The sequence below is a fragment of the Pongo pygmaeus genome, chromosome 7, assembly GCF_028885625.2.
Source record: "Pongo pygmaeus isolate AG05252 chromosome 7, NHGRI_mPonPyg2-v2.0_pri, whole genome shotgun sequence".
Classification (NCBI taxonomy): domain Eukaryota; kingdom Metazoa; phylum Chordata; class Mammalia; order Primates; family Hominidae; genus Pongo; species Pongo pygmaeus.
This window is the reverse complement of record NC_072380.2, coordinates 9002756-9015966: the sequence shown is the minus strand read 5'-3', so window position 1 is coordinate 9015966 and position 13211 is coordinate 9002756. Positions and strand designations below refer to the sequence as shown.

The window sequence follows — 13211 nt, the reverse complement described above, 5'->3', positions numbered from 1 at the left end:
GTTATAGATGAGAAAACGAAAGAGTCTAGAGAGGCTGAGGACCTCGCTAAGCTCACGCAGTTAACGAGCGCCAGAGCCATACCTGAGTCAGCTCTGGCTGCCATAGTGTGCCATAGGGAAGGTGACTCAAACAGTAGACTGTTATTTCTCATAGTTCTGGAGCCTGGGAAGTCCAAGATCAAGGGCTGGCTGACTCGGTTCCTCAAGATCACACTGGGGATTAGGGCTTTATATGTGAATTTTAAGGGAACACAGTTCAGTCTGTTACAGGCTACAAAGGAATTTGGGAGAAAATCCTCAACTTCTCAAAGGTTATCTCCTCCCACTCTTTTGAAAAAACGTACAATAGCTTATAAAAACCTCTTTCCCTTCATGAAGGCCTGGATTTAAGAAAAAATGAATAAAACCTCAATTCCAGAATAGACGATGGGAAAATATTGAATAATGGATTTATTTGTATTTAGAAGAGTAGAAGAGCATACTCATGCACTTGTGTGTATATATGCACATATATAAAATATGTAACATCAAAGAATGTGGGCCGGGCGTGGTGGCTTATGCCTGTAATCCCAGCACTTTGGGAGGCAAGGCAGGTGGATAACCTGAGGTCAGGAGTTCAAGACCAGCCTGGCCAACATGGTGAAACCCCGTCACTACTAAAAATACAAAAATCAGTCTGGTGTGGTGGTGGGCTCCTGTAATCCCAGCTACTTGGGAGGCTGAGGCAAGAGAATCGCTTTAACCGGGGAGGCAGAGGTTGCAGTGATCCCAGATCATGCCACTGCACTCCAGCCTGGGCCACAGAGTGAGACTCTATCTCAAAAAAAAAAAAAAAAAAAATTGTGTGTGTGTACTGAAATGCACCTTTCTAACCCATATGGTTAGGACAAGACTAGGACTCCAGGCATGAGCTGCGGCAAATGAGGCTGAGACCATTTCCTATGAGTGGGTGTCTACAGGACAGTGGGTCCAGGGGCTCCCCAGACGTGGCGGGCACTGAACACCATGGCCTGCGTGTGGTCTGCTCCAACTGGGATTGGTAGAAAGGAAAAGGCAGTTGTGGCGCCAAGAAGGAAGTTGTTGACAAGCGATGGGGTGGCTGTAGCTGTAGGAATGGAGAGGGTGAGAGGTGCGGGCCATGGCGGCAGTGGGCTCTGTTGGTGTCAGCTGGCCAACAGTGTGGGCACCGGGGCGAGGAGGAAACACTGGAGCGGCTCAGCTGGCACTGAGCTGAGCACTGGCAGAGGCCACCGCCTGGCAGATGGGGAAAGGCACAGCGGGTGAGTGGGCACTGTGTATCACCCCCTGAGGCGTGTTGAGCTCGAGCCTGCGACCACCTGTGCTGTGGAGATGGAGACAACGTAATTGGGGAGCAGGCCTGGCCCCCTCCAAGGACAAACTGGTCTTAGAGGCACCGATGGGACAGCTTTCCTAGTAGGAGTCATGATGAGCTAGAGAGGCTCACCAGGGTGTCATGGAGCATGAGGAAAGGTGCAGGGAATCCTAGAGAAAGTCTTGTGTTTAAGGAGCAAGAGAGGAAGGAGAAACCAGTCAGTGAGATGGGCCAAATGTAAGTGGAGAAAGGAACGTCCAAGGAGAAGTGGGCTGTCGCTATCGTGAATCATGCAGAGACAAAGGCAGGACGATGGAGCAGTGGCCCCTTGGGCTTGGCAGGTGATCAAATTCGAGGTCATGATGACCTTCAGGAGAGCACTGTGTGCAGAGTGCCAGCAGTGGGAAGCGACCGGGTGGGAGGGAGGACGTGGAGTGTGAGGGTGGTCTCCCCTGCAGGAAGTTTGGCCTTGGAGGGGATGAAAATGAAGGGCAGAGAGGAGTCGCGAGCGAACAAGCAGGAGGGTGTTCGACTGCTAGAGCTGAGCTATGCGATGCCTAAATCAAAGGAACTTGTTTCTTCAAGCTCTTCTGGCAGTGATTCTGACAGTGAGGTTGACAAAAAGTTAAAGAGGAAAACTCAAGTTGCTCCAGAAAAACCTGTAAAGAAGCAGAAGACAGGTGAAACTTCGAGAGCTCTGTCATCTTCTAAACAGAGCGGCAGCTGCAGAGATGATAACAAGTTTCAGATTGGGAAAATGAGGTACGTTAGCGTTCGAGATTTTAAAGGGAAAGTGCTAACTGATACTAGAGAATATTGGATGGATCCTGAAGGTGAAATGAAACCAGGAAGAAAAGGTATTTCTTTAAATCCAGAACAATGGAACCAGCTGAAGGAACAGATTTCTGTCATTGATGATGCAGTAAGAAAACTAAAATCCAAGCCATATAAATAAAACCTGTACTGTTCTAGTTGTTTTAATCTGTCTTTTTACATTGGCTTTTGTTTTCTAAATGTTGTTCTCCAAACAATTGTATGTTTGGATTGCAGAAGAATTTGTAAGATGAACTTTTTCTTAATGTGCATTATTAAAAACGTTGAGTGAAGCTAATTGTCAGCTTTATTAAGGAGGATTGCTTTGTGCCCACCACCTAGTGTAAAATAAAATTGAGCAATACAGTCTTAACTGTTGTGGCCTTTTTTGATCATAAGAGTTGGTACTGTTTAAGGCCAAAAGTAATAGTTTTTATAAATCTTTTAGTTTCAACTCAGCTTTTACAATAAAAAGGATTTGTATTGCATTGAGTTTATAAACTTTTGGTTTGTGAAATCCATATTTGATGTGTTCTCTTCCAATCAAATGTTTATTTGGAAAGTCAGTGAAACTGTCAAAATGTTATCTCAATAAGATATTTATAATTATATAAGAACTACAATCACCAAATCGACTGTATTCAGTATTAGCATATCTAGTTTGATAAACAAATGGCTTGTGTGAAAACTGAGCAGGTGTTTGTCATTACCCATAGTGTTCTGTGTAGTTATTGCTTAGTCTGCAGAAAATAATGACCTAGATGAGATGTCTGACTTGCTTTCACTTATTAAACATGTTCACCATGGGATGATGTCTGTAACATCAGATATTGTTAAACTAGACTAGGATTTAATAAAAATTGTGAAAGCTTACTGGCCTAACATTTTATTTTATAATATTAAGTATGAATTATATGTAAGCAGAGATGTCAATAAGGCTTACTGTCAGTAGGTAATATGGTTAGTTTGTAGGGAAAAGGGCATATGAGCACATGCTTATGTATTTTGGCCTTTGCCCCAGCAGAACAGACAATGGCATTCTAGACTTGACGTTACTAAGTTTTAGCAGACACTAGCAAGTGGTTTGTATTTAACCATACCCATGAAGCAGACAGATTGAGGCACAGATTTTAGTGGCTTTGTGGCAATAAATAGGGCATGGTGTGCCTTAGGAAAAGAATGTTTATAAAGGGAACTATAACTGAAATTAAAGGAGGCGGCAGTGAAGAGGAAATAATTATCTTCTATCTAAATGATATACACATGATATTTTGAGATTTTTATAACAGCAGTGGAACACAATTCTAGGTAGAGTAGAAAAAGGAAAGGTTTAAAGACATATAAAAGATTCTTATTGACAATTTATTTTTGGTAGCAAATCTCAAATGATTACCTGCTATTAAGGGCTGCCATATCAGAGTTTTGCACTATTTTGCTACCAAGTTTGATTCGTACATCTAAAACATTTTGTAGTTGATTGTCAAGGACTTAATTTGAAAATCATTTGCCAGGCCACATAGTTATCAATTTTTTTTCTAGGAGCTATTCTGTTGTATTTTTAAAACATTTTTAGGTGACTTTTTAAAGTCTATTTAGCAGTAACCTTGAGGTGCAAATTAGTAAAGTAAATCTCTTCTTGTAATTTAGCCTTCATCAAATAATAGGTACCAATGTATTAAAAATATGTGGTTTTTTTTTTGCTGCCCCTTGAACCAGAGTAGGTTCAGAGAAACTCCCAAAATTTGTATTTTAGACACGTCATGCTTGATTGGTAACTTCCCTCCTTTTTTGGGGAACATATTTGTGTCCTATTAACATAATTGGATAGATTTTTAAGTATTTCTTATTTTTGGCACACAGGATGGTTAGAATACAGAACTTTGATTTTTGGTGTAGATACAGAATGATGGTGTAGATACAGAATGATAGGTTTATATGAATTTAGGGGTTGTATGCATTTTGAAACGCTATTAACAGATGGTGCTGAAATCTATTACCTACATGTTTTCTAGCTCTTTAGCATTATGTTAATGAAGCCTCCATATAAGGAGTGTTTCTCTGGCACAGTTGGTAAGTTGACTGCTAACTTCATTTAAATGTGTTACTGGATATGCAGTATACTGAAATTATTAATCTTTTCTGTGTATAGGAAAAGAGAACTGGGTTAAAAGAAGCAAATGAACTTGTTCTGAAAAGAAAGTGTAGATTAATTTTGTTTTCTGTTTAAATTTTATCTCCTTGGTAAGATTTTTTTTTCCAAGGCAGAAAGCTTGGCATTTTTAGGCATAGATACCTTACCTTATAATGTCAAAATGAATTTAATTCCAGTACTCAGGTTTTTCCCTTTAACAGACTCTAATGGGTTTTTCCTCTTTGTTTTTAAAATGTGAGCAGCTTTTGACCAATTTCCAGTGCTCTTAGCATTTTACTTAAAGAACAACCACTAAAATAGAAAAACTTCGTAATTTGATTCTTTTGCTTTGCTTTATTAATACCTAAAAACTTAAGAATACTCCTACCTCATTAGCTACTCAAGATGCTGTGACGATCAAATCTATTCTACATAATGTGTTTAGAGACAAAGACTTGAGTGAAAAATGAAATAAGTATATTCTGACTTGGCTATTGAGGGTAAAAAGAAAGAATTCAGTATTAAGTGTTCCTTATAGGAGATATGTTAGCAGAATACTATAAAAGTTTGAAATTTTTAAAAAGTACTAATATTTAGGTATCCTGAAATTATTTGCAGTTCATTTTTTATGGAAATTAATCCAGCGAAACACACACAAAATTTTTTTTTAATGGTGTTTTTCCAGATAAACTCTAGGGTAAACATTCACATAATCACAAATATGCAATTCTGTAATTGTGAAATGCCTGTATGCTTTGTTTTTATACATCTTCCATGGAGATGTCTGAATATAATACTCCATCTATGAATATTTTAAATGTTGAAATAAAGGTAAGAAATGTGAAAAAAAATGAAAGGTAGGGAGGAGAGCAGAGGATGAATATAACGTGAAAATTTATGTATAGTTCAGGGAGAAAACCAGGAGAGAGAGAGAGAAAGCTCACAGCAGTGCTGTCGCTTAAAGATGACTGGACTAGGGTGGGAAGAGAAAGAATAACAGGTCCCTAGAAAATTTGCTAAAAGAGGCCTTTGGGGTACAGAAGAGTGGGCAGGTTTGTAACAGCTGTAAGGGAAACGTGATCACTTCGGGTTAGAGGGAAGGGCTGTAGAGCCACATGGCAGGCCCAGGACACTTGTGCATTTCCTGACTTTCCCTGACAGCATCCAGTGGCTTAGGATCAAAAATGAAGACATTGGATGTTGGATTACCCCAAAATGGACGTGGACGTTTGTCGGGGTAAGGATGGTGGGAGACCAAAGGGACAAGGAGAAACATTATTTTTTAAAATTACAGATGTTAAAAGAGTCACACAATACAAAGTTTATAGAGTGAAACATGAAAGAATGACCTTCATCCTTGCCTTAGGAGGATCTCTGGAGCAGCCTTGCTAATAGTGTCTCTGACTGCTGTGACTTACGGAAAAAAACTAGTAATTGGGAAAATACTAGTACCTAGCAGTTGAGAGTAAGTGTTGTGGTTGGTGCCGTTGGAACTCCATGGAACATGTTCCGCATGGAAGAGGTGGGGAAGGGGGAATGTGGGCAGGTAACAACCCACACTCCCATGCTTCTCTCCCAGTGAGTGAGATCTAACTCACCCTGGCAGTAGGTTCACAGTGGGTTTCAGGTTGGTTCCAAAAGGAGGTAGGGCCTGGTGCAGTGGCTCACACTTGTAATCCCAGCACTTTGGGAGGCTGAGGCAGGAGGATTGCTTGACCCCAGGAGTTCGAGACCAGCCTGGGCAACATAGCGGGACCCCATCTCTACAAAAAATACAAAAATTAGCCAGGCATGGTGATGCATACCTGTAGTCCCAGCTACTACGGAGGTTGAGGCGGGAGGATCACCTGAGCCCAGGAGGTCAAGGCTGCAGTGAGCCGAGATCATGTCACTGTACTCCAGTCTGGGTGACAGAGTGAGACCTTGTCTCAAAAATAAATAAATAAAAATTTTAAATAAATACATAAAAGGAGGTAGGCACGATATGGTGTAAGTGGACTGAAAGAGAGAAAAGGAGATGGTATAGAGACAGCAGGGTGGAGCGTGACCAGTGGTGGTTATGCCTTTTGTGCCTGTGCCTGTTGCCTGAAGGAGGAGAGGTTTTTGCTCGACAGGACCATGAAGGAGGGCATGGAAATATGGGGGTTCGGGGGTGAATCTAGGCTTCCATCATAGTAAGGAGAGGCGGGATACTTGTGAGAGGTGACAGCGTGCTGGCAGCCCTGCAGCCCTTGCTCGCTCTCGGTGCCTCCTTGGCCTCGGCACCCATTCTGGCCGTGCTTGAGGAGCCCTTCAGCCCACCGCTGCACCGTGGGAGCCCTTCTCTGGGCTGGCCGAGGCCGGAGCCGGCTCCCTCGGCTTGCGGGGAGGTGTGGAGGGAGAGGCACGGGCGGGAACCAGGGCTGCGCGCGGCGCTTGCGGGCCAGCGCAAGTTCCGGGTGGGCGTGGGCTCGGCGGGCCCCACAGTTGGAGCGTGCGGGCGACCCCGCCTGTCCCGGCAGTGAGGGGCTTAGCACCTGGGCCGGCAGGTGCTGTGCTTGATTTCTCGCCAGGCCTTAGCTGCCCCCCGCCGCGGGGCAGGGCTCGGGACCTGCAGCCCGCCATGCCTGAGCCTCCCCCCCGCTGCCGTGGGCTCCTGCGCGGCCCAAGCCTCCCACCGCGAGCGCCGCCCCCTGCTCCTCGGCGCCCAGTCCCATCGACCGCCCAAAAGCTGAGGAATGCAGGCGCAGGGCGCGGGAGTGGCAGGCAGCTCCACCTGCGGCCCTGTGCGGGATCCACTGGGTGAAGCCAGCTGGGCTCCTGAGTCTGGTGGGGACTTGGAGAATCTTTATGTCTAGCTAAGGGATTGTAAATACACCAATCAGCACTCTGTATCTAGCTCAAGGTTTGTTAACACACCAATCTGCACCCTGTGTCTAGCTCAGAGTTTGTAAATACACCAATGGACACTCCGTATCTAGCTAATCTAGTGGGGAGGTGGAGACCTTTTGTGTCTAGCTCCCGGATTGTAAACGCCACCAATCAGCAACCTGTCAAAACGGACCAATCGGCTTTCTGTAAAATGGGTCAATCAGCAGGATGTGGGTGGGGCCAGATAAGAGAATAAAAGCAGGCTGCCTGCCACAGCAGTGGTAACCCGCTCTGGTCTCCTTGTTATGGTGTAGAAGTTTTGTTCTTTGCGATAAGTCTTAATACTTCTCTGTTTGGGTCCACACTGCCTTTATGAGCTGTAACACTCACGGGGAAGGTCTGCAGCTTCACTCCTGAAGCCAGCGAGATAAGGAACCCACCGGGAGGAACGAACAACTCCAGACGCGCCGACTTAAGAGCTGTGACACTCACTGTGAAGGTCTGCAGCTTCACTCCTGAGCCAGCGAGACCACAAACCCACCAGAAAGAAGAAACTCCAAACACATCGGAACATCAGAAGGAACAGACTCTGGACACGCCGCCTTGAAGAACTGTAACACCGCGAGGGTGGGCGGGTTCATTCTTGAAGTCAGTGAGACCAAGAACCCACCAATTCCGGACACACTTGGACTTGACAGATTCTAAGGTGAAAGACTGGTTTAGTTCATGAGTTGGGGTTTTATGATAACTGACATTGTGAAAAATGGGAGATTTAATGTAAACTTTTATAGGGGCTTTAGACATTTCATAAATATTTCTTAAATGCCTCCTAAATGCTAGGATTTGGAAATACAAGGATAAACAAAACACAAAGCCAAAGCCTACTGTAACAGGAGTGTGAAAAGTGTTTCTGTTAATGGAAAAAGTGCTGTGAGGATGGGGGATAAGTGACTGGACTGTCTGTGTTCTGAGCTTTCTAGGACAGATCTGATTACGCTGTAAAAAACACTCTGCTAGATACTGTGTAGGCCCGGTGCTTGCCCTTGAGGGGGCCACTGTGAGGTGGCGAAACAGACAAGAGATTATTAGAATACATGGAAGTTCAGGTTGGGAGGAACCATTGAACATGGTAGAAGTAGTGAGGTCTGTGAAAGTAAAGATCAGCCCAATGAGCACAAACAAATGAGGCTCTTGATTCGGAGCTTGCTCTAGTAAGGGAGCTTTGCACTTAGTGGACACTCCGAGGCAGGCAGGGGAGTGGGAAGCTTTACGGTGGAAAAGGGGAAGGCTGCAGGGGTGCTCTGATTGGAGGCTTCTGGCCTGGGGACGCTGGAAGCAGCTGATAGAGGGAGGCGTCTTAAGTGATTGGTTTGAGGAGCGTATTTGTCTTTCTGTGGTTGATTCTGAGTTGCAAGAGTCCTGACCATTTGGTGCTGATTGCTGCTGAGGTTGTGGTTTTGATGCAGAACAGGCAAGCCCCAAATTAGGCCTTAGCCCATGAGGGTCCTTGGCTTTCCCCAGGAAAAAATTCAAGGGCGAACCAGTGGTAAGGTGGAAGAAAACAACTTTATTAAAGAGGCAATGTGATAGCTCCGTGACTGCTTCTGCAGAGCAGGGCTGCTCCACAGGCAGTGTGCTGAAAGCAGCAGCTCAGGGCAGTTCTGCAGTCAGATCTATACCTACTTTTAATTGCATGCAGATTAAAGGACAGTTCCTGAAGACATTTCTAGGAAAAGACTAGTAACTTCTGGGTTGTTGGGTCATTGCCATGGAAAGGGGTGGTAACTCCCGCGTGTTGCCACAGCAATGGTAAACTGACATGGACCACTGGTGGGCGTGTCTTACGGAAGGCTGCTTCGGCTCCTCCCTGTTTTAGCTAGTCCTCAATTTGGTCGGCTGTCTGAGCCCTACCTCTGGAGTCGAATCTCGCCTTCTATCTCAGTTTGATTTCCTTGGACTGCTTGCAGCAGCGGTTGTTTAAGCCACAGTTCTGTTATATAGGGGTCTGGCTGTTATCCATTTGTATATTCAGCTTCCAAGTGGGCACCTAAGTCAGACTGAGGGAGCTAGATTAGGGGCTCCAACTGTGTCTCTAACAAATAGCACCATCACATAACACATCTGTCTCTTCCTCTGCATTGTAAGCTCTTTGGGTATGGAACCTTATCTTACTCATCTTTGTTTTTTCCCATGTCTGCTGCCACACTGTAGATGTTCAACCAATGTTTGTTGCATTTAAAGAACAGATAAAGAATCACAGCTACTAGGGAAGCTGAGATGGGAAGATCCTTGATCCCAGGAGTTTGAGCCAGTCTGGACAACATAAGATCCTGTCTGTCTCTCACACACACACACACACACACACACACACACACACAAAAGCGGTGGGGGAGGGGAACAGATAAAGGAGAGGCCAGGAAACACCAGAAAAGGATTCCTGAAGCAGATTCCACCTGAGCTGTAATGGAGGCGTGGCAGGTGGCTAGGCAAGGAGCAGGAAGCCTATTCCAGGCAGGTGAATTGCTTGGGCCAAGGGCGGATATGAACTACTGTAGCTTGTTTGGGGAACAATAAGTGCTGCTAGGACTGGATAGGGTGTGAAAGTACAAGAGTGGGTGGACAGGAGGCTGAAATCCCAACAAAGGATGTAGATGCCAAATGGCAAGGACGTTTTTATTCTATGCCAGAAGGCTTAATTTCCTTTAAATCAATCCATTGATTCAAAGACATTTCATTTGAGGAATTTAAAGTGGAAGGATTATAATCAAGTGTGTGTTTTTATTTTTTATTTTTTTGAGACGGAGTCTCACTTTGTCGCCCAGGCTGCAGTGCGGTGTCGTGATCTCGGCTCCTAGGTTCAAGCGATTCTCCAACCTCAGCCTCCCGAGTAACTGGGATTACAGGCACCCACCACCACGCCCAGCTGATTTTTGTATTTTTAGTAGAGGCGGGGTTTCACCATGTTGGCCAGGCTGGTCTCAAACTCCTGACCTCAAGTGATCCGCCTGCCTCGGTCTTCCAAAGTGCTGGGATTACAGGTGTGAGCCACTGCACCCACCCCAGTGTGTGTTTTAGACAAATAACTCTACCTGCCATATGGGAAAGGACAGGGGAAGTCAACTTCAACATGGTTTGGGAAAGAAGATGTGGCTTAAACCAAGATGGAGCAGAGAGGAGAGATTAAAATGAAAGATATTTGTTTTCTTGGACTCCACAGGACTTGATGAATGATTTTGAAGGGGTGGATATAAGGAGAGAAAGGGAGTTATCAATGACACCTGGATTTTGTGATTACAAAACTTGAGAGGCTGTTAATGCTATTCACAGGAGAAGCAGATTCAATGGGAGAGAGATTTAAAGAATGGGCATGTTCACTAACTTTGCACTGTTTAGGCACCATCGTGTCCTACATGCAGCTCAATTCAGTAAATACTCATTGAGCACCCAATAAACATTCATTGAGCCAGTATGTGCTGGGCACTATTCTAGATGCTTGAGGGGACATTAGTGAGCAAAACAAAGATCTGTCATCATTGAGCTTAGATTTCTAGTGTTGACTTAAAAAATATGATTTATCAATTTTAGAAAGGAAGAAGAGATTTTATTTCTTCTAAAGTGTTACAGCATGCTTCCAGCTTAGACCAGAGACAGGCACTTTGAAGGAGAAGGGGTTGAGGTAGGAGCTTTATGCTGACTGGGTTGGCTAAACATACATATTTAACAGGTTACAAGAGGAGCTACGAATATTTATGATGGTGGACCTGACACATTGAACAAACATGTATGTAATATATGACCCATATTCACTTTGGGATAGAGACTCAACATGTGAATGCATTACAATTAGGCCCTATATGTCAAAACGTCTTTTTAGGACAGGAAGGCACTTTGAGTGTACAGTCTCTGTAAACCGGCGAGACCAGTCCACGGTCAGTGGTCTTATCAGGAGAAAGTTACTGAAATGAGTCTCTTGACCAGTCAAAGCTGTAGTTATGGCTGGTGGAACAGGAGTCCAATTAGTCACTGTCTGGTGGAGCTGCAAGTGTTTTACTATTGCTTATCTCAAGGCCAGTGTTTAGCTGCTGGAGAAAAAGAAGAACCCTGTGGCAGTTAGAGCTTAGTTGATTGTTTAAGTGCAGGGGTGCCTGACTTCACCATTGCCTGCACGGCCTTAGTCCTGTTTATAATTGGGTATCTTATCACCACAGAGTGTGTTCCGTTAGTCTTATGATCTCTGTTTTAATGTTAATGCTGGTCAGTTGTGTATGAACTCCAAGGAGGGATACAATGAGGGCTGTCTGATCTCCCGTCCCATTATTTGAAATGCTTCTTCCCTGGTGCCGTAAAGAAATAGCACTTGTAGGCTGGGGGCTGTGGCTCATGCCTGTAATCCCAGCAGTTGGGGAGGCTGAGGCGGGCGGATCACGAGGTCAAGAGATTGAGATGATCCTGGCCAACATGGTGAAACTCCGTCTCTACTAAAAATACAAAAATTAGCTGGGCGTGGTGGTACATGCCTGTAGTCCCAGCTACTCGGGAGGCTAAGGCAGGAGACTAACTTGAACCTGGGAGGCAGAGGTTGCAGTGAGCCAAGATCGCGCCACTGCACTCCAGCCTCACGACACAGTGAGACTCCATCTCAAAAAAAAAAAAAAAAAAAAAAAAGAAATAGCGCTTGAGGGCTGGGTGCAGTGGCTTGCCTGTAATCCTAGCACTTTGGGAGGCTGAGGCGGGCGGATCATGAGGTCAGGAGTTGGAGACCAGTCTGGCCAACATGGTGAAACCCTGTCTTTACTAAAAATCCAAAAATTACCCAGGCGTGGTGGTTGGGCGCCTGTAATCCCAGTTACTCGGGAGGCTGAGGCAGGAGAATCGCTTGAACCCAGAAGGCAGAGGTTGCAGTGAGCCGAGACTGCGCCACTGCACTCCAGCCTGGGCAACAAGAGTGAAACTCTGTCTCAAAAAAAAAAAAAAAAAGGCGCTTGAACATTAATTTACTCAGCAAGGCCATTTTTACTTCCTACAGAAAGGGTACACTCGCCAGCAGTTTTGCCACAAGAGTATACCAAACAAAGGAGACAGGGTCATTTATAACCTGACACGTCCACCCTACTGCTGTGTCTAGTTTCCATTAGCTGGAACGGGACCTCGTGTTCTGTATTTGTCCTGATTGGCTAGCAACTTAGAACTTTTTAAAAGAGGCGAAGGTAGACGAGAACAAAGGAAGGAGCAAGTAACTTGTGGAATGATGAGAAAGGTAAAAATACCTTCAAATAAGGAAGAGGAACAGGCTATGACCTAATGCTTTCTTGGACCAGTATAAGCATGCCAGGGCAAATATTTAGGCTAAATTGTGAGAGCTAAGAACATAAAGTACATTGATTTCTTTATCATGGCTAGCAGATATTTCAGAATGTTAGCACAGGTCTTTGAATAAAGTTTGCTTCTAAGAGACGTTACTATTTATTCCTAATTAAATGGGGAGGAAAGTCTTTGAAGAGGAACCTCTACTTTACTTTTTATACTGTCATGGCTGGAAACAAAGTTCTTAAGATTTTACTGGGGTTCCCTTGGCCGAGGTGGGGAGTGGGAGGGCTCCCCAGTGGTAGGGGCTTAGGATAGCAGGGGAAACACTCTGTAATCTAATACATAAGTAAATGGTATATTAGAATATGGTAAATATAGGAAGTAGACCCCCACTGGGATTAGCAGTGGTGGAAAAGTGAGAGAGGGCAAACAGGTGGGTCTAGATGAGGAGTGAGCAGACTCGAGGGGCACAGGAGTTAGCCAAGCCAGTATCTGGGGGATAGTGCAGGAATAGTGAACAGCTAGACAAAAAGTCCTGGGGCCAGAGAAAGCGAAAGCATAAGAGATGAAGGCCAGAGAGGTAATTTGGGTGCAAGACTGCAGCCTCTCGGGATCCCCGTTAAGTGCTTTGGCTTTTGCTGGAGAGACTGAACAACTTTGGGCAGTGAACGGACCTGACAGGTGTCGTTTTTGTTTTTGAGATGAAGTCTCGCTCTTGTCCCCCAGGCTGGAGTGCAATAGTGCGATCTCGGCTCACTGCAACCTATGCCTCCTGGG

General features: G+C 44.9%; 1 protein-coding gene across 1 annotated transcript; it reads left to right on the top strand.

Annotated features, from left to right (window-relative positions):
* The first annotated feature begins 1574 nt into the window (after positions 1-1574).
* Positions 1575-2414, top strand: LOC129042750 (activated RNA polymerase II transcriptional coactivator p15-like). Its single transcript, XM_063669343.1, has one exon. The coding sequence runs from the start codon at positions 1812-1814 to the stop codon at positions 2286-2288; it is 477 nt and encodes a 158-aa protein (XP_063525413.1). The 5' UTR covers positions 1575-1811; the 3' UTR covers positions 2289-2414.
* Positions 2415-13211: the final 10797 nt, after the last annotated feature.

Coding starts and splice junctions, on each gene's coding strand:
- LOC129042750 (XM_063669343.1), top strand. CDS start 1,812: ATGAAAATGAAGGGCAGAGAGGAGTCGCGAGCGAACAAGCAGGAGGGT.